At 46.2% G+C, this 26,196-nt stretch overlaps 1 protein-coding gene across 1 annotated transcript; it reads right to left on the bottom strand.

Annotated features, from left to right (window-relative positions):
• Positions 1-14,130: 14,130 nt before the first annotated feature.
• On the bottom strand, positions 14,131-24,234 carry REM1 (RAS (RAD and GEM)-like GTP-binding 1). Its single transcript, XM_006881414.1, has 4 exons — positions 23,894-24,234; positions 22,921-23,003; positions 16,889-17,090; positions 14,131-14,409 (listed from the first exon to the last, which is right to left on the bottom strand). Exons 1-4 carry the CDS (start codon positions 24,231-24,233, stop codon positions 14,138-14,140), a joined length of 897 nt encoding a protein of 298 aa, XP_006881476.1. The 5' UTR covers position 24,234; the 3' UTR covers positions 14,131-14,137.
• Positions 24,235-26,196: the final 1,962 nt, after the last annotated feature.

The following is a 26,196-nucleotide window of genomic DNA, read 5'->3' as shown; positions in this document are numbered from 1 at the left end:
ACTAACTGTTTTTCAACAAATGAAATACCCCGTGCTACATCCATACCTTGTTTGCAGACAGTCAAGAAAACTTGAAGTACTTACTGAAGAAGATTAAAGGCTATAGCCTTCAAAATGGACTCTATGAAGAAGAATGTGGCATCAAGATTGGAGGAAGATGCATTAACAACTTGCATGATGCAGATAACACAACCTTACTTGCTGAAAGTGAAGAAGACTTGAAACACTTGCTGCAGAAGATCAAAGACTACAGCCTTCAATCTGGATTACATCTCAACATTAAGGGGGGAAAATCCTCACCACTGGATCAATAGGCAACATCATGATAGATGGAGAAAAGACTGAAATTGTTAATGATTTCATTTTACTTGGATCCTCAATCAACATTCATGGTAGCAGCAGTCAAGATATCAAAACACATGCTGCATAGGGAAAACCTGCTGCCAAGAATCTCTTTAAAATTCTAAAGAGCAAGGATGTTAGTTTAAAGATTAAGGTGACACAGCTTGTCAAAGCCATGGTACTTATTGCTTTGTATGAAACTGAAAGTTGGAAAATGGGTAAGGATGCCAGAAGAAGAATTGATGCCTTTGAATTGTGGTGCTGGAGAAGAGTATCGATGCTATAGTGGAAGGCCAAAAGAATAAACAAGTTTTTTCGGAGGAAGTACAAGCAATGTGTTTCTTTGCAGCCAGGATGGTGAATCTTTATCTCATATCCTTTGGGTATGTTATCAGAAGGGGCCCGGCCTTGGAAGGAGACATCATGTTGAGAAAAGTGGAGGGTCAGCGAAAGAGAGGAAGACCCTCAGCAAGATGTCATTGATGAGGATTATCATCCTTTAAGAGGATGGTTAACGTCGGATCCTGGCACCCTCAACAAGACTCTTAACACAGTGGCTTTGACAGTGGGTGGGCTTAAGCATGAGCGTAAGGATGGTTCAGGATAGGACAAGGTTCCGATCTGTTATTCTTAGAGTCACTATGAGCCATCATCGACTCAATGATCCATAGCAACAGCACATCCGTACTGTAGAATATTTTGCAGCCATGGAAAAGAACAAGCTAAAAAAAATTAAAAAAGACCTGAAAGGAGAAATAAACACATCCACAATTATGGCTCTAGACTGTAACACTCTCAGCAATGGCGAGAACACAGAGGCAGTGAATCACTAAATAGACAGAAAGCTAGAATGGCATTATCACTGCTTTGAGAAACTGCATAGTGTAATTTATTTTCCAGAGTGCACAGAACAGATACTGAAGTAGAAAATAATTTTAATTGTGCAAAGGAATTAAGTTAGGCATTAGTAAAAAAAAAAGTAACTCCCATTCCCCAAAGCATTTGGACATTAAGCAATATACTTCTAAATAATCTCTGGGAAGAAACAGTAATCATGGAAGCAATGAATTATTTTGAACTGAACCATCATGGAAACACAATATACTAGAATGTGTGGAATGCAGCTAAAGAAGTGCATCGAGGGAAATTTATAGCTTGAAATGTTTTTACATGCAATCTCTGACTTAAAATGGACTTGAGTTACAATGAGTCACACAACCTTTTTTTAAAAAATCTTATTGCTTAGTAATATATTTTCTATATATAGTGTTGTAGCATGTGATGTGTGTGGATGTTACCATTCTCAGATGGTCACTTGTAGTTGTTCAAGTACAGATGACACAACCTTGCTTGCTGAAACCGAGGACCTGAAGTATTTGCTGCAGAAGGTCAAGGACTGTAGTCTTCAATATGGATTGAAGCTCAACATCAAGAAGACAAAGATTCTCATCCACCAAATGCTCTGCTGGAGAAGGAGGGGCAATCTCCTCCTGTGCCAGTCAGATCCAATTGATGGTACACATACAAAAAATAAAAAAAAAAAAATAAAAAAAAGAAGACAAAGATTCTCACCATCATGAGGGGTGGAGAAGAGATTAAGGTTGTTAAAAATTTCAGCTTGTTTGGCTCTGTAATCAACACTCTTGGCACCACCAGCCAGGAAATCAGAAGACAAATTGCACTGGAGAAGTCTGCTTTCAGGGACCTTTCCAAAATGCTAAAGAGGAATGATATTAGTCTAGAGAGTAAGGTGTGCTCAATCCAGGCCATGGTCCTAGCAACTACTTGCTATGCATCAGAGAGCTGGACAATAACTAAGGTTAACAGAAGAAGATTCAATGCCTTTGAGTTGTAGTGCTGGAGAAGAGTCTTGAGCATACCGTGGACTACTAGGAGAACAAATAGGTCTGTCTTGGAGAGGGTGAAACCAAGTTTCTCCTTGGAGGCTATGATTTTGAAGTTCCATCTCACATACTTTGGGGATGTGTCCTGAAGGGACCAGAACTCAGTGGAAGGTTGCTCAGTTGGAATTGACTTGATAATGGTGAGATTTTTTTGTTTATTCACATACTACCTTATCAATTTCATTTTCTAAACTAACTAAAGCAGGGGCTTTAGTTGCTTGAAAACATGGACGCAAAAACTTTTTGCTTTGCTAAAGTCCATAGCAAAGTGGGAAGCAGTGAGACTGTAAAAATAATGTAGCAAGTGTGGGGGTGCCAGAATCTGACTTTCACTAACCTCTTAAGGGAGAGTGATCCTCATCAATAACATCAACAGCACAGAGCTGATTCCTATGAGGTCAGACATGTCCCCCAGTTGCCATGTCTTCCTACAACAGTTCTAACACCAAGTGTCCCAGCTCTCACTACTCTACTATTGGGTTTACTAACTTTGTTGCAATGGCCACACAGAACTCACATACCATACTCACAATTAAAAATTTATTAGTGAAGTAACAGGCTAGAAATCATGTTGGAAACACTCAGGATACAACTGTTCAATCAAGGACAGCCTCCTCTTCTCAGCTGTGCTCATAGGCAGACTTTTCTCTAATCCTCAGCCTTGAGGCTTTAGGCTCTGCTCCAAGGCCAGGCAAGTTATTACAATGCTCTTTAAAGTCTATAAATTATCTGCCATCCAACTCCATAAGTAAGACTAGGCCAAGACACTCAACACTGGCTCTGTGGGTTGGTAGATCTAACTGAGCTCTCACACTGACCTCTGGTACTCTGATGTCACTGCTAGTATTGCTGCCAGTGTCTGGATCATGTCTTGGTCTCACTTCACCTTCTGCAGGAATCTCTGGTCCAAAGAATACATTGCACTCTCTCTGCTCTACTCTCTTTATGGTAGTGAGGTTCCTTTTTTTATTTTTTTGCCTCTGAGCATACTCACTTTAAGTATGATGTCCAATCTCCACATTAGTGACCTATACATTTTATTTGCAAGTTCCCACAAAAAGGTGCTATTTTCCTAATTTACATTATTAGCAAGTGATCCAATCCTCTTGGTGGGCCACAGACTCCTTACATTTACCCTGCTCAGTACTGAGAGTTACACCCATAGTGCCTAGAAAGAGCCATATTGAATACACTGTGGTACAGAGATGTTACTGGGTACTGACAAGTCAGAACCAACTCATAGCTGACCTTCTTGTGGGTTTTCAGAGGCAGTTAATTGCAAGAGAGGAGAATGCCTATCTTTCTCCCATGGAGCAGCTGGTGGCCTTGAACTGCGTGCCTTTGGGATTGCAGTGCAGCTTCTTGCTACTAGGTTACCAGAGTTCCCTTACAGTACAGAGATATTATTACAAAATGTATTAAGAAAAAAAAGAAAAAGACACGTCTTGTTTCTACCTCTGTCAAATTTGGCTTCATTTTTCTGCATTTAAAGTTTATTTTAGTTCATGTTGATATGATTCCATCTGTATATGTGAAAAAAATCAAACCAACATGCCCAAGATGGGCAATTTTGACTTGTTACAATTGCCATCAGCATTGATTGTTGTTGGCAGAGGACAAAGAATAAAAAATAGAGAGCATAAAGGCAGGGGTGTGAACAGCTTGAAGACTGAAGTCCCAATTCAGCTTCCCTGTGTCTTTATTGAAAATTGCCAGGGAGCAAATCACAAAGAGACTTCTATGCAAATGAAGCTAAACTCTTCCTATTGAAAACCTTATGCTTAACTCAGAAGGGAGGGGGTTAGAAAATACAATCCAAGAATTGTGAAAACACCTGAAGGTCTGCCTTGGCGCTTGACCCCTGTAACTTGTCTCACGGGGAATTCCAGCTTGTATCTGCACCTCCCTCATACCCTGAAATAGCATTTGGTTTATTATTAATATTTAGTTTGATATTTGGCTTCCCACACTGATCATATAGCATCTCATGGAAAAGGAAATCCATAACAGTGCATCTAAATTCCAAAATCAATCTCCATAATAGTCTATGTGTTTCCTACTGCCAAAGGGGCCCTTTAGAGTAGTGAGAGAAGATCTTCACCCTGAAACCCACAGCGTCCCTTTTCAGCAGGAAGTAGCTAAGAGAATACGCCGTCCCCTTTTCCTTATGACTCAGGGTGAAGTCTCTCTCAGGGAGGAGTGATAGGGAATGGCAAAGGATACACTGACAAAGAAGATTAATCAGAACTGGCTTTGACAAGCACTGTGGCAATTGGACAATCAAAACAGACATTCGGGGGTGGGGAAGAAGAACGAACTCGGGAGAAGGGTAGAGAAAATAATGCAACAATGAATGAATGAAAACCCAAAATCTCTGTAAATGTTCATTAAAACTAATAAAATTTAATAATAATAAAAAGAAGAAAAGGAAATCCAGAAGTGAGGCAGTGTCAGAACTAGTTGATTCAGAGACTTGACTTCAAGATGGCCATCCTCTGATTAGACCACTTCATGATGCAGATGGTGGCTGACCAGGGGAGAAAAGGAGACTATTGCTTCCTGACTGTGGTACAATGAATTAAGTAATATAGCCTTTTCAGCCATTGACTTTAATTTTTTGTTCTCATCTTACTCATTCTAGAGCCAGTTATTTGTTGTATTGTTTTTGCTGTTGTGTGCCATCAAGCTGGAATTGACTCATAGCTGACCCTCAAATGGGTTTTCAGAGTGAAAAAACAAGGCCCCAGGAATAGATGGAATACCAATTGACGTATTTCAACAAACAGATGCAGCCCTGGAAGTGCTCACTAGGCTGTGCCAAGAAATCTGGAGGACAAATACCTGGTCAACTGACTGGAAGAGATTCATATTTATTCCCATTACAGAAGAAAGATGATCCAACATGGAAATTATTGAATGATATCACTAATATCACACACAAGTAAAATCTTGTTGAATATTATCCAAAAGCAACCGAAATAGTACATCAACAGAGAACTGCCAGAAATACAAGCTAGGTTTTAGAAGAGGCCATTATTGCTAATGTCAGATGGATCTTGCCTGAAAGCAGAGAGTACCAGAGGAATGTCCATCTGTGTTTCACTGGCTATGCAAAGGCATTTGACTATATGGATTACAACAAATTGTGGCTAATATTGAGAAGAATGGGAATCTTAGAACACTTGATTGTGTTCATGCAAAAACTAGACACAGATCAGGAGGCAGCTGTCAGAACAGAGCAAGGACACATTGTTTGGTTCAAAGTCAGAAAAGGAGTGTCAAGGATGTGTCCTATCTCCATACCTTTTCATTCTATATGCGGAAAAGATCATTTGAGAGCCTGGACTTTATGAGGAGGAAAGTGGCATCAGGACTGGAGGAAGACTCATCAACAACCTGTGTTATGTAGATGACTCAACCTTACTTGATTAAACTGAGGATGGCCTGAAGCATTTGCAGCAGAGGGTCAAGGACTGTAGTTTGCAATATGGATTGAGGCTCAATATCAAGAAAATGAAAATTCTCAGCACTGGGCCAATTGGAAGCATCATGATAGATGGAAAAGAGATTGTTAACAATTTTAGCTTATTCATTTCCACAATCCACACCCTTGACACCAGCATTCAGGAAATAAAAAGATGAATTGCATTTGGAAAATTTGCTGTCAGGGACCTCTCTGAGTGTTGGAGAGGAACAGTGTCACTCTAGAGACTAAGGTGTGCCTGATCCATGCCATGGTCTTTGTAATTACTTGCTATGCATCAGAGAGCTGGACAATAACTAAGGATGACATAAGAAGAAATGATACCTTTGAGTTGGCATGCTGGAGAGAGTATTGAACATACATAACATGAACTTCAAGAGAAGTAACAGTCTGTCCTAGAGAGGGTAAAACCAAGCTGCTCCTTGGAGGTAAGGATTTTGAGACTCCATCTCACATACTTTGGGCATGTAGCCAGGAGGGACTAGTCTTTGGAGTAGGACATCATGCTTAGAAGGGTGGAGGGACAGTGCAGGAGAGGAAGACCCCACATAAGAGAGACACAATAACTGGAGTTAAGGTGTGTCAGAGACAGTAAGGTTTTGGCTCAGGACAGAGCAGGGTTCAGAGCTATTATGTATAGGGTCACTATGCATCATAGTTGACTCAGTGACACATAACAACAACAACAAACTACACAGGAGGAGATTGCCCGTTTTTCTCTAGTGGACCAGCTGGTAGATTTGAACTGCATGCCTTTGGAATTGCAATACAGCTTCTTACCCTAGGCCACCAGAAGTCCCTATTTGTTGTACTGTTATTATTATGTGTCATTGAGCCACTTGAAACTCATAGCAATGCTATGCACACTAGCTCTTAACTCTGTTGAGCCAATCTCATTGTCTCTGATACATCTACCCACATTACTCCATTTACTGTGTCAATCCATTTCCCGGAGAGTCTTCCTCTCTTGCGCCGTCCCTCCACCCTTCTATGCATTGTTGTACAAAGGAGGTAGAATTGGGTTGGGATACACCTTGGGGCTCTACTAGAAGGTAAGACCCAAGTCACCACCCTTGGTACTACTGCATTTATGGTTTATATCCCTGAGATCCTAGATAGAGGATTGCTCCTGGGGTGCTCAACCTTGTTTTGCACCAACAGCCAACACCAGCCATGTACTGCATCAGCCTCTCTGACCATATGCTTTGACCTACACCATATACAACTACATGAGCCATTTCCCAGGTGATTTTTTTTAGTTTCTGTGAGACTTATCAGGGAATTACAGAACTCAAGACACAGACAGGAGTGACAGGGCTCAGGAAAGGAGGAATAACTGATGTCGGAGATGATAGGTGGTACAGCATTTTGGAGAATTGGACACTTGGGACATTTCCCCTGCCGCCAACCCCTATGTCAGTCCTGTTTTACAACAGTGGCACATATTTGTGCAGTATCTGTCCTTTTGTGACTGAGATACTTCACTCAGCATAATATCCTCCAGGATCATTCATTTTGAATATTTCATGAGTTCCTTGGTTTTCAATGCAACGTTGTATTCTATTGTGTGAATATACCACAGCTTCTCTATTTGTTTGTTGATGGGCACTTGGGTTGTCTCCAGGTCTTTGCTATTGTGAACAAAGCCACAATGTTTACATGGGTGTGCATCTATTTGCTTAGGGGGCGGACATTTTTAACTTCCACATTATGGAGCTAGCCTTGAACCAATCCTTATTAAAGAAATTCTCCATGTACTGATGAAGAATTACTTTAAAGGCAAAAAAATCTTCCCAGAACCCACCAACTTGCCTTCATGCCTTTGTTAGCCAGAACTGGGTTTCAAGTCCACCTTTAAACAAATTACTGTTTAGAGTAATCAGAATTTATTCATAATCTCATGGGAGGAGACCAGAAGAGTAAAGCTGTGTGAAAGAGAAGGGAAAATAGCTAAACATTCTGTACGTTGTACATGTCAGTTGTCCACCAACCTCAAAATGCAAATAGTGAGAGGGTGAAGGAACGGAGAGGAGGGGAGCTGATAGGAAGAATAGGAGTTGAGTGCCAAACAGTGAAGTTGCTTATCCAAGGATCCTTGCCCTTTTCTTCGTTGCACACAGAACCACATAGTTTAAGGACTCCAAGGGGATTAATTGTGATTGACCAAAGCCAACTGTGGCAATTTTATCTCTTTTCGCCAAACAGTTGTTTTCTTTGCCTCTCTTGCAACTAAATGCGGCAATGACACTCAGTTCAGCTGTTGAGATATAAGCAAAACTGCTGGGAAGTGAGCAGTGAATTTCCTCTTTGAAAGGAAGAAGCCCTCTATTTTGCTCCATGCATCAAAGGCGAGATGCTTGGAACGGTGGCAGCTGAAAGTGGTCTTATTTTTAACATTTTTAACAAAACCCCGAACTTCTTAAATTGAAGGGGAACTGATATTTTCTCCCCCAAGCTATTAAATTAGAACATGCAAACATTTTTGAGGCAGAGACAACGGCACATAGAATTCTACCTTCACCCTTTCACTCTTTGAGTGTGTTAATTTGCCTCAGAGTTGAGGGTTTCTTATTCTTTGTAAAGTAACTACAGACAAAGTTTTCACAGCAACTACACTTTGTCTCCTCATTCAGAGGCAGAGCAGGCACAGGACCTGTGGCCCTCCTACCTCCTGCCTGCTCTCACGGCACACGCTCTATCAGCGTGAGCGAGGTGAGGCCCGGTGAGAGGTGTATTTACCACGGCCCAAGGACAGGGAGCTGGGCCTGATTCCTTGGAGTCCCTGAGCATCATGCTCCTGGCTGACAAATTGGAACTTTCCACCAAGTTCAGTGATCCTGGGTATCAGAGGCTCCAGCTGGGTGTCCCCACCTCCATCTAGATACAGGTGGGCCCTCATCTCAATGTGGACCAGGCAACTCGCGCTCCTCCCCCATGGCAAAAGCAGGGAAGATGGCTCAGAGGAGACTTGAGAATCCCAGGGGAGACATTTGCCTTTCCAGAGCTTTATCATTTTTTCCATAACACTCGGCTCCCTGCAAGGTGGAAAGTCCCAGCTGGAGTCCCAGCACACTGTTAATGTGTTTTTGTTCTCTGCCTGGTTCCCGGGCCTGGCAGCAGGGGGCAAGGCAAACGTGCCCTTCCCCCGTTATGCCAGTTTGCTCTTGACTTGTACCAACAAACTCGACTGCTTATTGTCCAGTACAGTCTGAACTGACTGCTTATTGCTCAGTATAGTCTGAACTGACTCATTGCTGAACCTCCAGCGGGGTTTCAGAGGCTGTAAGTGGCACAAGAGGAGATTGTCTGTCTTTCATCCTCGCAGGTGCTGGCTGATCTGAACTGCCAGATGGTACAAAATATGCTGTTGTTGTTGTGCGTCATTAAGTCAGAACCAACCCATAGCTAAGCCTTTAGTGGGTTTTCAGAGGGAGTAAATCACATGGGAGATTGCCTAACTTTTCCCAGCAGAGCAGCTGGTGGATTGGAATGGTATGCCTGTGGAATTGCAGGACAGGCACGAGGCCACCAGAGATCCCTATATAGTGAATGCAATATGTAGGAATGCCATTGTTGTTGTGTACCTTTGAGTTGGAACTGACCTACAGCCGACCGTCTGGCGGGTTTTCAGAGTAAATCGCATGGAAGGAGATTGCCCATCCTTCTCCCATGGAGAAGCAAATGATGGATCTGACCTACATGATTGCCTTCATGATTGCAGTGCTGTTTATCTCTACTAGGCCGCCAGAGTGCCCTAATATATAGGAATAGATACAGTCTATAGGACCCTTAACACTATGGGACTGGACTTCCCCAGTTTGGATCCTGGCCTTGCTCCTTGTTAGGTGCCTTTGAATTGAGTAGGGCCCATATGGACTCTATGAACAACAAAGCTGAACGCTGTCCTGTCCTGTGCCATCCTCACACTTCCTGACACTAGAGCCTATTGTGGCCGTCACTGTGTCAATCCACCTGGTCGAGGCTCTTCCTCTCCTTCACTGACCTTCCGCCTTAGCAAGCTTCATGTTCTTCTCCAAGGAATAGTCTCTCTTAGCAACATGCCTGAAGTATGCGAGGCAAAGCTTTATCATTTTTACCTCCAAGGAGCACTCTGGCTGCACTTTCTCTGGAGTATGTTTTTGTTTTTTCTCTTGGCATTCCATGAGATGTTCAGTATTCTCCAACACCACAGCACAAAAGCTTCAAAGGTATGTTGCTACTTACTAACTGTGCAAAATTGTCCAGGTACTGCCATTTCTTCATCTGAAAACTGGCATAGTGTTAACAATATTACTAGTTTGGAGAGTTTGGAGGATTAGTGTCTGCAAAGCACTTCCAACATCTCCTGGTGATGTAGCTGCTTGTTCCCATTGTTGTTATTATTTTATTATTCGTACACGACCTTGTGCAATTCATGTCTTCTCTAAGGGACTCAGTTTCCTCAACTGGACAATTAAGAGAGTAGTCCTTGCCTGGCTACTGACAGTTGATTTGGGTGTGAATCTTCATCACGCTTTCCAGCTGGGCAGCTTTGGACACATTTCTCGGCTTCTTTTAACCTTCACTGCTCATCTATCAAATGGTATTTATTAAATAGAGGCTGTAGAGGTAATGAATGAGAAGGTGTGTGCTAAGAATGCAGCCTGAGTTCTGGCACAGAGAAAGAACTAAAAAGGCTAACTTTTTAAAATTGGAACTTTCTAAACTGCAATGGCCTGTTGTCACTTTTTGTAGATTGGCGAATGAATCTGTTCAAGCAATATTTGTTGATCACCTACTATAATCCAGGCATTGTTGAAGGTGCTGGATACAGAGCAAAGGGCCTTCCTCAGGGAGCTTTCGTTCCTGTGTAGAAGACAGACGACATGGGCATTCAGAACTATTCAAATCCAGGATGAATCTCTTTTTATTTACAGACAGGGAAACAGAGGCACAGGAAAGGAAGAGATTTTCTTTTTTTTTTTAAAATTAAATTTTATTAGTTTTAATGAACATTTACAGAGATTTGGGGTTTTCATTCATTCATTGTTGCACTGTTTTCTCCACCCTCCTCCCCAGTTCGTTCTTCTTCCCCCCCATGTCTGTTTTAATTGTCCCATTGCCACAGTGCTTGTCAAAGCCAATTCTGATTAATCTCCTTTGTCATTGTGTCCCTTGCCATTCCCTATCACTCCTCCCTGAGAGAGACTTCACCCTGATTCATAAGGAAAAGGGGAGAGATTTTCTTAAACTCTGTATCACAGCAGAGCAAGGAGTCTCGACAGCTCTTTACCACCTCAGAGCTTGAGACTTTCACAAGTTCACGTCTGTCAATGTCTAAGATACAACATTAACCTTAAACCTAACCTCTTGCCACTGAGGCCAGTCTGACTCAGGGAGCCCCTTCATTGGGTTTCTAAGACTGTAAATCTTCATGGGAGGAGACTACCCATCTGTCTTCCTTGGAGGGACTGGTGGATTTGAACTGCTGACCTTTCAGTTATCAGTGGCAGTACATAACCAAATATCCCACCAGGGCTCCTCTAAGAGATAGTATTGTTGTTATGTACCAAGAGTTGGAACCAAACTGTGGCTGACCCTCCAGTGGGTTTTTCAGAGACAGTTAATCGCACAGTAAGAGACTGACCTTCTCCCTCAGAGCAGGTGATAGGTTCAAACCACGAGTCTTCGGGGTGCAGCACAGCTTCTTACTGCTAGGCTACCAGAACCCATTAAGATACCTAAGGTATTAGGAAGCAACATTTCTAGAGTCTTTCTTGACAAATGAACTTTTAAAAGCACTTTCAAGCCTTTAATCCTCACATCAACCTTGCTAGGGTGGGAGCTGGCATGAGTTTATTTTGCAGATGGAGAAACCAAGGCAGAGAAATGGAGGGGAGTAGAGTTTGAATACAGTTACCTGCTGGTTGAGGGCCTATACATCCTGCTTTCCTGCCTCCACGGCTGCATGCCCTTTGCCAGCACAGTCTGCTCCAGGCCTCGTTCCTACCCTTTCCCCCTCCAACTATATGGACTGACACAGTGACATCAACAAGAGCCTTGAGCACATCAGAGATCATGAGGGTAGCACAGGGTAGGGCAAGGTGCAGAGTGGTTGTTCGCTATGAGTTGTAAACTCAATGGCACTCAACAATAACAGCCAGCTTCTCCATTCTGGTAGGCACTATTTCTGCTATCCGCTCGGTGGCCCCAGGCCAAGCCCTCTCCCTCTCTGATCCTTGGTTTCCCCATCTATAAACAGACACCACGGGACTGGAGTATCTTCGGGACTTTGACTGCCTGCTTTTCATAATCATTCTGATTACAGGCTGATTTCCAGGCTGCTTCAGTGAGTTGGGTCCTCCTCCTGCCTCTCTACAATCTCCTGGAGCCTGGCGCCATGCCTGCGCTTAGCACGCTGCCACCCAGTTGGTTCTGACTCAGCAGCCCAGCAGGGGAAGGGAGAACTGCCCCACTGCGTTTCCAAGGCTGTAAATCTTTACAAAACGCAGGCTGTCACAATCTCTTCTCCCTCAAGTGGCTAGTGAGTTTGACTGTTGACCTTTAGGTCAGGAGCCAAATGCTCAACCACTGTGCTACCAGGGCCCTCGATAAATATTAGTGGACTGAGATGGTGGTCACTATCTCCTGCTTTCTCAAAGCCGCCTCTCGTGCTCTCTCCATGGCCCCTCTTCCTTTCTCAGTCCCTCCTACCCGTTCTCCCCCTTCCCTGTCACCTCCCAGGGCAGGCTCTGGCCCTCCATCCGGCCTGCATTTTCCGGATTTGATATCATTTTTTCCACTCTCCCGGCTGCTGCTGGCTGCCTCTGCCAACTTTCCACAGCTAGAGCCCCTCCCCGCACCCCTCGACTCCCACTGCCCGTTCAGACACTCAGCTTGGGGCAGGGGAACCCTGCCTTCTTCGCCTCCCAACCCTGAGGTGGGATGGGACAAGATTTGGGGGTCATGGCTGGAGGTTCAGGAGTTCACCATGCTCCCGTCCTTCTTGGGACTGTGTTAAGAGGACGGGAAATCTGGATGCCCGTGGCTGGGACATGGCCCACGTGTGGGGCTGAGGCATCTGGGCGGAGAAGCGGTTGGGGGCAGGGGTGTTAGTCGTCCAGGACGTGATGGCCCAAGGCTTCTGCATTTCGTTCTTTCCTCAAAGCAGTGACATCCTTCTCCTTGGGTTGGAAAATTCTGACCTGACCCCCACGGCCCAGCCCCTTCCCAGCCAGACTGGGCCCCTCACTGTCTCCTACTTCCCACAGAGCCAGAGCAGGTCCAAGGAGGAGGCTGGGCCCTGAGATCCATCTCGTCCACACGACTGGAGGATCCTTTGGTGCTCACCCCTCCTCTCTGGCTTCAGCCTCCAGGTCTGGAATATGAACGGGTTGGATTAAATTTGGCTAGAGAGGGGTGGTGGTGTCCATAAACCCAGTTAATGAATTGAGTTTCAAGGTATCCATGGCATCTTCTATGCAAAACTATGTTTGAAAGTTCATCTTCTTAGAATAAGCAGTCTTCTCCAGGAAAGATCCACACCTCTAGAAACACAGTGAGGGTAGCCAGCAACCAGTATTGACTTGAAAGCCATGGGGTCAATTTTGGGGCTAAGTTAGGCAAAGACTCTGGTCAGACAAGCCATGATGATAATTTTGGCAACTTCACTTACTGCAACTATATGTTCTCGGGCTCATGCATTACCGCCCCGTGCCTTAGTTTTCTGACCAGTAAAATAGGCTAATACCAATCTCCTCTAGATGTTAAGCTTACATAATGCTCAGGACAGCGGGACACAGTCAGCTCCCAGCACATGTCAGCTATTAGCTTGGCAGAAGGAGGGCTGAGATTCTTTCAGATAGCATTCTGTGAATCTATAATCTGAAACAAAACCCCCAACCAGGTCAGAGTGAAAACAGCGTGGTCATCACACTGACCCCCCAATTGTTTGTGCCTTATTGTGTCTCTCTCAAAGATCCGAGACAGGAGGCTGTGCATTATTTATTTACCAAGTGGCTGGGAGAAGGGCCTCAGCACACAATTGGTCCAATTTCTTTAGTGACTGAACCTGATACTCCGACCAGGCGGAATGAGTCATCTACAGTCAGTAAAGATGGGATGAGAAGGCAGGTGGTGGCGATGCCCAAGGGTAGGACTGGACATTCAGACAAGGCTATCTTGCTCGGGCCAGGGAGTAAGGGACAAGGAAGTTCATAAAAAAGGTATCCACGGTATAAAGAAAATCTCACTGTATCTGTGCTCAGCTCTGGGCTTCAGCCCCATATTCTGTCCAACCGCGTTCCCCTCTGGGCGAGTTCCTGAGGTTGCCAGAAGCAGGCAAGTCCGCAGGTAGGACTCCACGCTACGACCTCTTTGTCCCTCGAAGGTGTCTGTGGAGCCCAGGTTGTCCCAATGACAGGTGGCCTCAGAGCACGGCCAGGTTGTGGCAGGACTTGGATCGGGCCTTGAGTGCCCGGCGGCGGGCGCTGCGGGCTGTCAGGCGCGCCAGGAAGCGGCGAGCACGTTGGCCCAGGCTGGCCCGTCGTCTGGGAGCCGGTGGCTCCCTGGTCGTGCTGTCCCGGCGGCGCAAGCGCAGTTGGCGCACCACGCCCTCGAAGAGCTCGGCCACGTTGTGCTGCAGCGTGGCTGACGTCTCGATGAACTTGCAGTCGAACACGACAGCGCAGGCGCGGCCCTCTGGGGGCGGAGTCAGGAGAGCCGGGGCGGAGCCGTACCGGAAGGCAAAGATAAAAGTGGAAAGATGCATTTTCAAGTTCAGCACGTGCATATTCACTTGTGCTTTTACGTGTGCTAGGTGCTGGATGCTCAGCAGTTCATAGGCTTTGGACTAATGGTTAGAGAGATATGTGTGGCTTTACCTAGCAGCAGAATGAGCCTGGGAGAATGAGGCCAGGCAAGAAAAGGTAGCTCTGGTTTAGTGGGAAGAAGTTGCACTGCCAATCCACAGCCAAGTGGTTCAAATCCACCAGATGGTTCTTGGGAGAAAGATGAGCGGAATTTACTGCTTTTGAAAATCTCTACTGGAGGTCCAATATGATAACGGAGGAAAGGTCTTGAATATTAGATAAAGTGGCTAAACAACAGCTGGTTAAAAATGCAGATTCCTTGGCCTTTCTCAGGGATTCTGCTTAAGTAGGTCAGGAACCTGGCAGTCTTTCAGTGTTGGGATTACCTAACCAGTGAATCAGTGTCAGGTTACCTGACTAATAAAGCACAGATATTCACAACTCTACCTGTGCTTGCTTACAAATGCGCAGGAAATAGTTCCACAGTCATTCACATCAAAGATTCTCATTCTAGGTATGGCTGGTATCTGTTTCTCTCCTGACTCCACAAGACTTTCCTACCTCTTCGTGAATTTACAGTCCCTAACAGGGATTGTTGTTGTTAGGTACTGTTGAGTCGAGTAAGACTCATAGTGGCCCTATGAATAAAAGATTTGAACCCTTTTCTGTTCTCTGCCATCTTCACACTTCATGACATACAAGAGACCATTGTGACAGTTACCGTGTGAATCCACCTGGTCGAGAGTCTTCTTCTCCTTCATTGACTCCACCCTTCCCAGCATCATGTCCTTCTCCAACAACAGCCCCCTCCTAGCAACATGCTCAAAAGCAAGTGATCGGCAACATTATGGCTTGAATCAGATGCACCTTAGTCCTCAAACTGACATCATCACTCCCCAATAATTTGGAGAGGTCCCTAATTGCAAATTTTCCTAGTGCAATGTTGTTTCTTATTTCCTGACTGCTGATACCAAGGATGTTAATTGTGGATCCAAGCAAGATGAGGCTGATAATACTTGTTTACTAATTTAGAATGAACAGTTTCATCTATTTTCCACTTCAAATATATATAGGTAAACATAATTAAGTCAATGCTTCCTTTGCTTATTGTGAATCTGTCCCTAGAACAAACAGAATTTTAACAAAAGCACCTGGAGATGATATTCCATGAGTCAGAATCAACTTGATAGCAGTGGGTTTGTTTTTGCATTTAGTGACTTCTTGCCTTTTAAATGGGAGACTTGGGTTTGCTTTCTGTCTAATGCAACTCAAGCACATTCACCATCTATCTGTAAGTAGAGGTTTTTGTGTTGCTCAGAGGGACTAAGAAGAAAGACCTGGCAGTCTACTTCCAGTTAGTCAGTGGAAACACTATGGATCACAGCAGACTGATCTCATGTATAGGGCTGCCATGAGTCAGGGGGTGGACCTGATGAAAGGCAGCTAACAAGACCAACCACAGCCCAATGAGCACATGGGTGCTTTTTATCTCCAGGATGTCACAGGGCTAGGAAGCAGGACCTGGGGACTAGTCCTTACTGGCTGGTGACACTGTAGAAATGGCTTCCTCTCTCTAGGCCTTGGTTTTCACATTTGCAAATTGAAGGAGCTATACTGATATGACAGGATGAATAAACTCTTGAGAAAGGATGGCTTAGATGTTACCTGTGTGTACAGCTACTTTTTAGATCTTCAAGAGCCTCACCTGATGTAATCTCAGACATTTAAAGTGGTTGGTTCCCATCTTGCTGTAAATAGATTTTTTACACACATTTAACGGTTTGATTTACAGTTGTTCACCAACACAACATTATACTATTTAGATAAAAGTTTTTGGATTTTGAGTTTATAATTTCCCACTTTATTTTGGAGCCAATGACTACTTCTTGTAGGGTCTTAATGTAAGCTCTTGGAGAGCCGGTAGGCAGAGGACCTGACTTGCCTGGTGGATGAAGTGTCATTATTTAAGGGCATGAGGAGCTATAGGGGATTTTTTTAAGCAAAGTGACAAGGGCAGATCTGAGTTTGGAAAGCCATGGCAGCTGGCGAAGAGGACCAGCTGTGTGTGGGTAGAGAAGTACAGCAGCTGGTGTAGGCCAGAAAAGGTGCCAGGGGAGGGCAGAGGCTGTGGGCCTGGAGGGAGGGGAGTGTGGGATTAAGAGACGTGGATTTGACAGGGCTTGTGGGATGAGGGAGGAGGAGCAGGAGTGGTGCCTAGTTTTCAGGCTCAAGCACGTAGATGCAGGACACTTATAAAGTAATTATATATGACTTTCAGGCACTGAGATGAAGCATACTGGAGGAAGAGTACTGACAGTGGGACTTGGAGGAAGAGAGAGGGGAAGGGTCAGCGAGGGACTGGGGCTCACCTTCCACGGATACTTCCCGGCAGCGGACTAGGTCAGCTTTGTTGCCCACGAGGATGATGGGCACATGGTCAGCCTGATGTGTACGCCGCAGTTGAATGCGGAGCTCGGAGGCGCTCTCGAAGCTGCCTCGGTCTGCGATGGAGTACACGATGACATAGGCACTCCCCACCTGCAGGCACAGCTCCTGGCTCCAGCTTTCATTCTGTGGAGGGAGGACCCCGGCTATCTCCTCAGCCAGTGCCTGGTCCCTGGCCAGGGGGAACGGGCTGGGTCGGTTTATTGAGTAGGGAGAGTTGAGGTTTATACTCTGAACACTTTCAGGGGTAAGTTCTATCATAATTCCCTTTATCACCTTGAGGAACTCACTGTTGGAGCATCAGTTTCTCTGTTGAAAAATTGGGCTAATGCAACTGTGTTCCTGCATTCACTCATCTGTTCATTCCTTCTGTGGGCTGAACACTGAGACTTACTTGTGCCACTTCTTCCCCTGGCTGATAGGGAAGATTCAGGCTTTGCCTGTTTAGTTCCTTTGCCCTATTTCTGAGGAGGGCTCTGCCCATCCTGTTAGTTCTGTTGGGCTTCCAGAATTTAGAGAAAAGAGGAAGGGAGCGAAGTGAGGACAGGAGACTCACCTGAGGAGAGGTATTTTTTGAGAGTAGTTTTGAAGAGAGTTGAAAGAGTAACTGTGGAGCATAAGGAAGAGGGATGGGAGAGGCAAGGGTCAATTTAAAAAAAGAAAGAGTCCTTTCAAGCAGTTTGTCCAAAGCAAGTGAAGAGCTTGAGTGATTTTGATACTTCATTTTGTTGGTAATATTTTGTCAGAGGAAACACTTGGACACTGGACCACTTAGGTATCAATGTTATAAATGGTTCATAAGACATAGATGTGATAGGTCAAGGGCATTAGCATAACAAAGTCTACAAAGACAATGCTCTACATCCTACTTTGGTGAATAGTAACTGGAGTTTTTGCACTTCTGTCTAAGGTGCAACTATGGTCTCCCTTTGACTGAACAAAGAAGAGGGAAGAAAAGCAAAAGTGAGGATCACCCGAATCTCACCCTTCACAACCTTCACAACCCTGAGACCAGAAATAGATAGATGGTGCCTGGCTACCAATGTTGAGCACTCTAAAAGGGACCCCAGTAGAAGATCCTGTACAGTGTGGGTGAAAAATGGCCAGGCCTATTGGTTCAATAGAGACTGGTCGAACTCCCAGGCCCATGGCTCATAGTCACCCTTTGAACCTGGAACACAGTTTACCACGAAGGCTCAACTTTCAGCCAAACACTGCATAGGCTTTGAAAGTGACAAATAGCACTACGGAGGCACAGTCTCTTTAGAAGAACCAACAACATAAGAACAAAAGGGCAGCATCTGCCCAGGGATGAAGCTCAGAAGGCAGGATGGAGCTAGGTAGAGGGATTAATGGAAATGATAATTACAGGGTAGAAGTAGGAAGAGTGTGGTTGCATTGTAGGTATTGTAAGTAATGTCATAAACCAAAATGTGTGTGAATGATAGCATGCAAAGCCAATTAGCTTTGTAAACTTTACAATAAAAATAGTAATTAAAAAAGATTTGGGTCTTGCCCTCTAAACACTCATATGTAGTTTGTAAGGAAAATTATGGAAATGGAGAGTTAATAATATGATGATGTTGTTGTCAGGTGCTGTTAGGTGTTGTTGGAGCGACTGTGTGAACAGCCAGTTTGAATCCTGTCCTATCCTGTGCTGTCCTCATCTTCTCTGACACACTAGAGCCCATTGCTGAAGTCACCAAGTCCATCCATCTTGTTTGGGGTCTTCCTCTCCTTCTCTGACCATCTTTCCAACCATGATGTCCCTTTCCATGAACAGCCTGGTCTAGTTACATGTCTAAAGTATGAAAGACAAAGTGAAGCCATCTTTACCTCCAAAGTGCACTCTGGATGCATCTTTTCCAAGACTTATCTATTTGTTCTTTTGACAATCCATGGGATATTCAGCACTCTTCTCCAAGATCATAACTCAAAGGCATCAATTCATCTTCTGCCATCCTTACTCATTACCCAGCTCTCTGATGTGTAGCAGGTGATTGAGAAGACCATAAATATCCTTAAGTATAATAAGCTCATAAAGAAAGGCTAGGAAAAAGGCTTTGGGCATCATAAGATGGGTTGAGGAAGTCAGAATAAGTAATTTTATTAGAGTATAAGAGAGTTTCACAGTTACCTGGGCTTTAAAGGATGAGCCAGTGGAATAGGAAAGAAGAGATTCCAGTCAAAGGTTACAGTCAAAGTCATGGGAAAGACCAAGTACTATTAAAGCTGTGGTTGTTTTTTTTTTAAAAGACATACAAAACCCCCTTGTGATTTTGTGAGAAGATTTAAGAGCTTTCTGATACTCAAAAAAGGGAAATGTGGGGGGAAGCATTAGATTCATAGTCAATATTATTATCAACAACCATATTGATCCATCCATGGGTCAGTTAGCCTTGTGCTGACCCAGACTAACATGAGTTCTCATTCTGGTCTCATTTGACTTGTTGTGTTGCGTGCCACTGAGTCAGAATCGACTCACAGCTTACCCTTCAGCTGGTTTTCAGAGGCTGTAACTTGCACGGGAGGAGACTGCCCATCATTCTCCCATAGAGCAACTGGTGGAGTTGAACTGCCTGCCTTTGTGTTAGCAGTGCAGCTGCCAGAGCTCCTTCATGTGACTAAGGATAGATTTCTTATACCTTCGGTGCCCTCAGGTTCCCCAAATGTAGAGTCAGAAAGAAGGTGGGTCTACACCATTTCTCCATTCTTTGCGCAAATATGGAGAATTTCCTCATGTTAGAATACAAAACTCAACTGATGCATGAATTGATTGGAAGACTCTTTTTGGATTGTGATTCAAAATATAAATGCCCAGACCCTAGTCTTAGAGGTTGTGGTTCATTAGACCTGGGGCAAGACATGAGAATCCGATTTTTAATAGTCTCTGCAGGTGACTTTGGTGGCATTACCCAGGCTAGGGCACTACTCAAAGGCCCACCCATTCTGTCAGATTCTGCCTCTGACATCAACAAATTCCCTCCAGCTCATGATGGAAAGGATGGGCGCTTATTCCAATGAGGCTGGCATTGCATAGGCCCTCTTCAAGAAATACCTTCATAGTCACTGATATGGCCCAATTTCCCCATTTTACAGTTTGGAAAATTAAAGCCCAGAGAGGAAGAGAAAACTTTCTTAAGGCCACACAGCCAGCTGAACAGTACCACTTCCTGTCTCCTATTCTCTTCCCCTGTCTTCAAGTGAGACTCCTAGTCAGATCACATTTCTTTTCACTAGACTCTGCCTCATAGGAACCTCAACTACATCCAAAATCAGAACATCAGTGGAAGGTTCTGAGGGTGATGCTACACAAGGCGATAGGTTGGTGTGGTCCTGGTGCATAAGTGAATAGGCTCTGAGGTCTTATAGGTAGATATATCTTTGAATCTTATTGCTATATGAGAGCTCTGGATACATTTAATCTCCCTGAGCTTCAGTTAGAAGTCCCTGGTGGCACAAATGATTTGTGCTTGACTGTTTATCAAGTTCGGTGTCAGGGACCACTCCAAAATGCTGAAGATCAATGATGTCAGTTTGAAGACTAGGGTGAGCCTGATTCAGGCCATGACTTTTTCAATCACCTACTATGCAGCCAAGAGCTGGATCATGAATATGGATGACAGAAGAAGAATCGATGCCTTTGAGTTGTGGTGCTTGGGAAGAGGACTGAATATCCCATGGACTGCCAAAAGAGCAAACAGATATGTCTTGGAGAAAGCACAGCCAGCGTGCTCCTTGGAGGCAAAGATGGCAAAGCTTTGTCCTTCATACTTAGAGCACGTAGCGAGACAGGGCTATTTCTTGGAAAGAGACATCATGGCTGGAAAGATGGTCAGTGAAGAAGACCCCCAAAGAGACTGATTGACACGGTGGCTTCAGCAACAGGCTCTAGTGTGTCAGAGGTGACGAGGATGGCACAGGATAGGGCAGGGTTCAGGTTGGTTGTTCATAGGGTTGCAATGAGTCCTACTCGACGGCTTCTAACAACAATAACAGCAACAATGACTAATCATGAGGTTGGCAGTTAGAACCTGCCCAGTGGGGTCAAGGGAGAAAGTCCTGGTGGTCTGTTGGTCCATAAAGAATGCTGTTGTTGTTTACCATCTAGTCAGAACTGACCCATAAGTGACCCACCAGCAGGTTTTCAGAGGCAGTTAATTGCAAAGGAGATTACCCATCCTCCTCAGACAGAGTAGCTGGTGGCCTTGAACTGTGTGCCTTTGGGATTGCAGTGCAGCTTCTTGCCACTAGACCACCAGAGCTCCCTCTATAAAGAATACAGCGAAGATAACTCTATGGAGCTCAGCTCTGCTCTCTAATACATGGAATCACAAGGAGTTAGAACTGAATCAATGGCTATGGGTTTAGTTTTCGGTTTGTGCTGCAATCTCCTTGTCCATAGAAAGAAATCAGAACACTCACTGTATTGTCTCTGTTTTGACGGAGTGTTGTCATACGTGTCAGTTCTTAGCACAGGGATTGGCACTTCGGAAAACTCTCACTACCGTTTTCTGAACTGACTCATAGCTAACCTTCCATGGGGCTTTCGAGACTGTAAATCACATGGAAGGGGACTGCCCATCTTTCTCCTGCAGAGCCACTGATGGAGTTGAACTGCCAGAGAGATGTGGCCCTTGGGGTCGCAGGGCAACTCCTTGTGGATGACGTCGCCAGAGTTAAGCTGCTGTTGTAAGGAGCATCGTGATGCTTATGTGAACCTGGGTTCTGCTGCACGCTCCTTAAAAGGAATCTGCCTGCACCCCTCTGGGTGGTCGCCCCTGGAGCTGTCAGCTGTTATACCAGTCACTGACCCTTCCCTCCTACGTCCCACCTTGTGTGCAGACATCGCTGGGTATTAGGAGAGGGGCTTCCCCCACAGAAGAGGGGATCCCAGCTGACTCTTATAACCTACTTTGCTTAGATGTTATCTCCTTACAATTCTACAATGAACATGTATCGTGTGTATAACCTAAAGACAAAGAAAACCCAACCAAGAAAGGAAAGGAAAGGAGGCCTAGTGTAAGGGGAGTCTCTGGGTGCTGCTGTCTTCGTGCTCTGGAAGCAATGAGGCAAGAACAAGATACCCTTTGGATTCGTTCTTTACCAGCTACCTGTTATGCAGGGAACCTTGGTGGTGTAGTCTGTAAGGAACTGCACTCCTGACTCAAAGTGGTTCTTTGAGACTTTCAAGTAGTTCAGATCACCCAGTGGCTCAGGGATGAAGCTGGGCAGTTGCCTCCTGTGTGATTTATAGCCTTGGAAACTCAATGGGGGGAAGGCTATATGTTGGTGTCAATCCAACAACAATGAATTTTGAGTCTGACCTGGTCTTATGGTTTATAAGAACTGTTCTTGTTATGTGCCATCATTTTGCCTGTGACTCATAACGACCCTACGTATAACAGCTCTGAACTCTGCTCTATCCTGTGCCAACCTTATTGTCTCTGACACACCTACTCCCAGTACTATTATTATTATAATTCTCTTTGTCTGGCAATTTTTCATACTACAAACCACTCAGCTGTGTGAAACTGTAAGATACTGCATGAGAACTGTGTTAAAAAATGACCTGATGAGGGCAGTTAATAGCACCCCTATTTATTTAACTGAAGCCTGGAGGAGTAAGTAAGTCAATTGAGCAAACCCATGCAACTGATAAAAAGAAAAGGGCTCAACTTCAGGCCTTTGGGTGCTAAATCCAATGTTTCCTTCTCTGTAGAATGAAGGTGGGTGTAGGTGGGAGGAGAGGGCAGTAAAGAGAGGAAGGAACACATCCTGTGTGGTTACAGGGAGGGAACCAGCACAGTCAGAACAGGGAGCCGAGGTTCTTCTCTCCTTGGCTGGAAAGCTGCTTATCAGCTGTGCGGTTTTGGGGGGTTGCTGAGGATGAATCCCACCCCACCCCTTGTCTGTAGCATCCCTGGAAAGGAGTAAGTTAGATACTTGGCCATACCAGTTTCTCTGCCTCCCAGGTGTCCACGACCACCAGCGTGGTGTCCTCCCCGTCCACTGTGAGGGTCCGTTCATATACATCTTCTGCAAGAGAGGGAAGAGCCAGATATCAGGGAGAAGGCCTGGGAGGAAGCTAATCGGCCTCACAGGAAGCTCCATCTGAGTCCATGTCTCCCCAGCTCCTAGCACAGTACTCTCCGCACTAAGTATTTAGAAAGCAGTTTTTGTTCGTTTGTTTTTAACTTGGATATGTAAGTGTGGGATGGTGGGGTCAAAGTGGGCTGCAGTTTTTTCCAGTCCTGCTCTATCCCTGACTGTGTAATTGGCAGATTTTGTTTCCCACTCTGGGCCTCAGTCTCCCTGTCTCTAACAAATAAAGGTGTACCTGTGCACACTTCTCACACATTCTTACTCTCAAGGGGGCCAAACCTGGAGGAAAGGCCTGGTGGAGTGCCTCTGCTCCCCTTCCCACGATGTCCTCTCAGTGAGCCCTCCAGGGGCCCATCTTCCTTAGTCAAGTCCCTGCACCTTCTCCCCCTCTCAGCACACAGCCTTTGTCCAGAGTAAAGGAACCCAGGGCCCAGCCCTTGGAGTCTGGGAGCTGCCACTCTGGGCAGGGTCTTAGTTTTACTGCAGACCCTGGTGGCCATGGATGAGGTCCATGGGGCTGGGGATCTTCTGGCCCTCAGGAGACTCATGAAATACAGTTTTGCTTTCTCTGTGACATACATTGAACCCATGAGGAATGGACAGCATCCTCCCTCACTATTCCCGGACTTTCCTTTTAATCACTGGATCGTGGTGCAGGTGGCTATGCCCTGTGCAGCTCTTGGGAACCACTACTCACTTCATCACCTAATGCGCTTTAGAGTTGAGCAGTGCACTACACGCACAACTGTCCTTAGAGTCAGGTACCCTGGTGACAGACTTTCCCTCTGTTAGCCACCCCTCACCTTAGCTCCAAGTGCTCCTACCTCCCAGTTGATCATTGGGGTCCCGCTCTTGCTTTCCTGCAAAGAGGCTGGCCAGGCTGGTCTTCCCTACCCCAGGGTCTCCAAGCAGCACCACGCGGTACAGGGCCTCCCAGGAGCCTTCAGAATCGCTGGATTCAGAGGACCAGCCGTTGGGGGTAGGTGACCGGGTCCGGGCGGGCGGGTTGAGGGAGGCTGACTGGCCCAGCCGGGGATGCTGAGGCTTAGTGGTGGGCTCTGCACACAGGAGACTAGGCTGGTGAGCCCTGCGGGCCAGGGGAAGCGGAGTGCTGGCTCGACGGCGCAGGGGGGTCTTCGCTTCCTGCTGGGTGTTTAATGTCATCCTGGTGGGCAGCTGCTGGACTCTTTCCCTCTTTCCTTTTCAGCCTTCTCTTTGCTCTGGGAGCGGGAGAATAATCACAGAGGAGTCAGCCGCTGGAGCTGCTTCTCCGGTGGGGTCCTGTGAGCTTCTGGGACACCTTCGTGCAGAGGTCCTGTAGTGTTTCAGTGGAAGAAAGTAGGGGTTTCTGGCTTCAGAGCTAGGGAGACCCTAGCACAGGCCTGGATGGGTGAGCACGCAGGTTGTGAAGACATGCTTGTGTGCACACTCACTCAGAAGCCACTTCCGGTGATCTGGGGAATGCCCCAGCCCTAGGTGACACACGCAGGACACACACACACACACACACACACACACACACACACACACACACACACGGTATACACAGACCTCTTCCATTTATGGGACCCACTCCTGCTCAAAGGCCCCAGTGCCCTGACTCGCCCCTATTTAAATATTACAGTCTTGGAAACCCCATGAAAGGTCGCCATAGCTTGGAATCTATAAGTAGGAACCCCCAAGATGGGCTAGATCACCTTTTCCAGAGATCTCGTCTGCATTATTTGGGAGAGGTGGTGGTTCCTGTCTGCTGTCCCATCCCAGAGGGCTAAGGCAGGGCTGCTGGGATGATGGCCCCTAGGAGAGGGGCCTGGGGGTTCCTTCTGCCTGTAACCTGAGTGCTGGGGTTCCATGGGAACGCGTGCCCGGCCCGCCCCCTGCGTGAAAAATTCAGGAGCCGTGCTCATGCTCGGTGGCCTCCAGCTGCTGCCTGAGACTGGGGTTGTAAGCGAGCAAGGTCCCAAGTTTGGTGACAGGACAGAGCCCAGGCAGGAGGAGGGGAGACCAGAGGGCCCTGGAGCAAATGTGTCATTCCTGGGAGTCTGGCTCTTTCCAGCCCGAAGGTCCTGGGTATGAATCCCAAGAGTTCCTTATCTGAGCGGGCTCCGGGTTGGAGGATCTTCGATATCAGGGCGTGAGTTCGAAACCCCCCTGGTCCTGACTGCATGGATGCGCCCTCCCATGGAGGCGCCTGGAGGAAACTCCGCTCAGCTCCACCACCTCGGCGCTCTTCTGAGCGCGGCGCGGGCCTTTACCTGGGCTTGGAAAGGGGTCCGGGGTCTCCGGGGTCTCGGCCGCCTCCGCGGCGGGTTGCTCCAGGCTGTACCACCCAGCTCGGCGCACGGCCACTCCGGCCTGTCCCGCCCTGCGCTCCGGCCGGGGGAGGAGTCACTAGCCCGGCCGGGCCAACCCTGCCGCGTTAGGACAGCCCCGAGGTCCCCGCCCCAAGGCCTGGTTGCTCCTGGACTCCTCAGAAAACCCTGTCCGGGGGACCAGCCTCAAGTGCAGGCCAGGGCTCGGGGCGCGAGACTGGAAGGATGATGTTCTGGAGTCCTGGGTCTGTGCCCAGTTGTACATCTATCTCACACCTATTCACCCATGGGGCGGGGGCGGGTCCCCACACCCTTAATCCTCGCAGCACCCACCAGGGGAGCTTGTTAAGTATTCAGATTCTCAAATCTCGCCCTCCAGAGGCAGCTCACAGACCAGCAGCCAAAGTGCAGGAACCTGGGTCTTAAACTGGTGCCCTAAGGGATTCGTATGCATGTGGTTTGTGAAGCTACTTTGAGAAATTCTGCTCCAGAATTTGCGAAGTGGCGTGCGGAGGAGGAAAACCCCACAAGTTTACATGAAAGAGACTTGAATATAGTATTTTGGTGCCACTCATCCTTTCATTCATCAAATACCCTCGTAGGGGTAATCACCAGGTTGGAGAGCTTTCCTGGGACCCAGAAGACAAGCTGTCTCCTCTCTGATGATGGAGAAAAGATTGAAACGGTCCGTGACTTTATCTTACTTGGATCCACAATCAACCCTTGGGGCCAGCAGTTAGGAGATTTAGGAGATGTAATTCTGGGAAAGTCTGAAGTTTCGATCTCTCCAAATTATTGAGCAGCAATGTTGTCAG

This window comes from Elephantulus edwardii, unplaced genomic scaffold, assembly GCF_000299155.1.
Source record: "Elephantulus edwardii isolate Elephantulus edwardi_28Jun2011 unplaced genomic scaffold, EleEdw1.0 scaffold00015, whole genome shotgun sequence".
Classification (NCBI taxonomy): domain Eukaryota; kingdom Metazoa; phylum Chordata; class Mammalia; order Macroscelidea; family Macroscelididae; genus Elephantulus; species Elephantulus edwardii.
Note: the sequence above shows the minus strand (reverse complement) of the source record. Positions and strands in the feature narration are given on the sequence as shown.

Coding starts and splice junctions, on each gene's coding strand:
- REM1 (XM_006881414.1), bottom strand. CDS start 24,233: ATGACATTAAACACCCAGCAGGAAGCGAAGACCCCCCTGCGCCGTCGA. Junction 17,091..22,920: donor CCTGGGAGGCAGAGAAACTG/GTATGGCCAAGT, acceptor CTCCCTCCACAG/AATGAAAGCTGGAGCCAGGA. Junction 14,410..16,888: donor CCGGGAAGTATCCGTGGAAG/GTGAGCCCCAGT, acceptor CTCCGCCCCCAG/AGGGCCGCGCCTGCGCTGTC.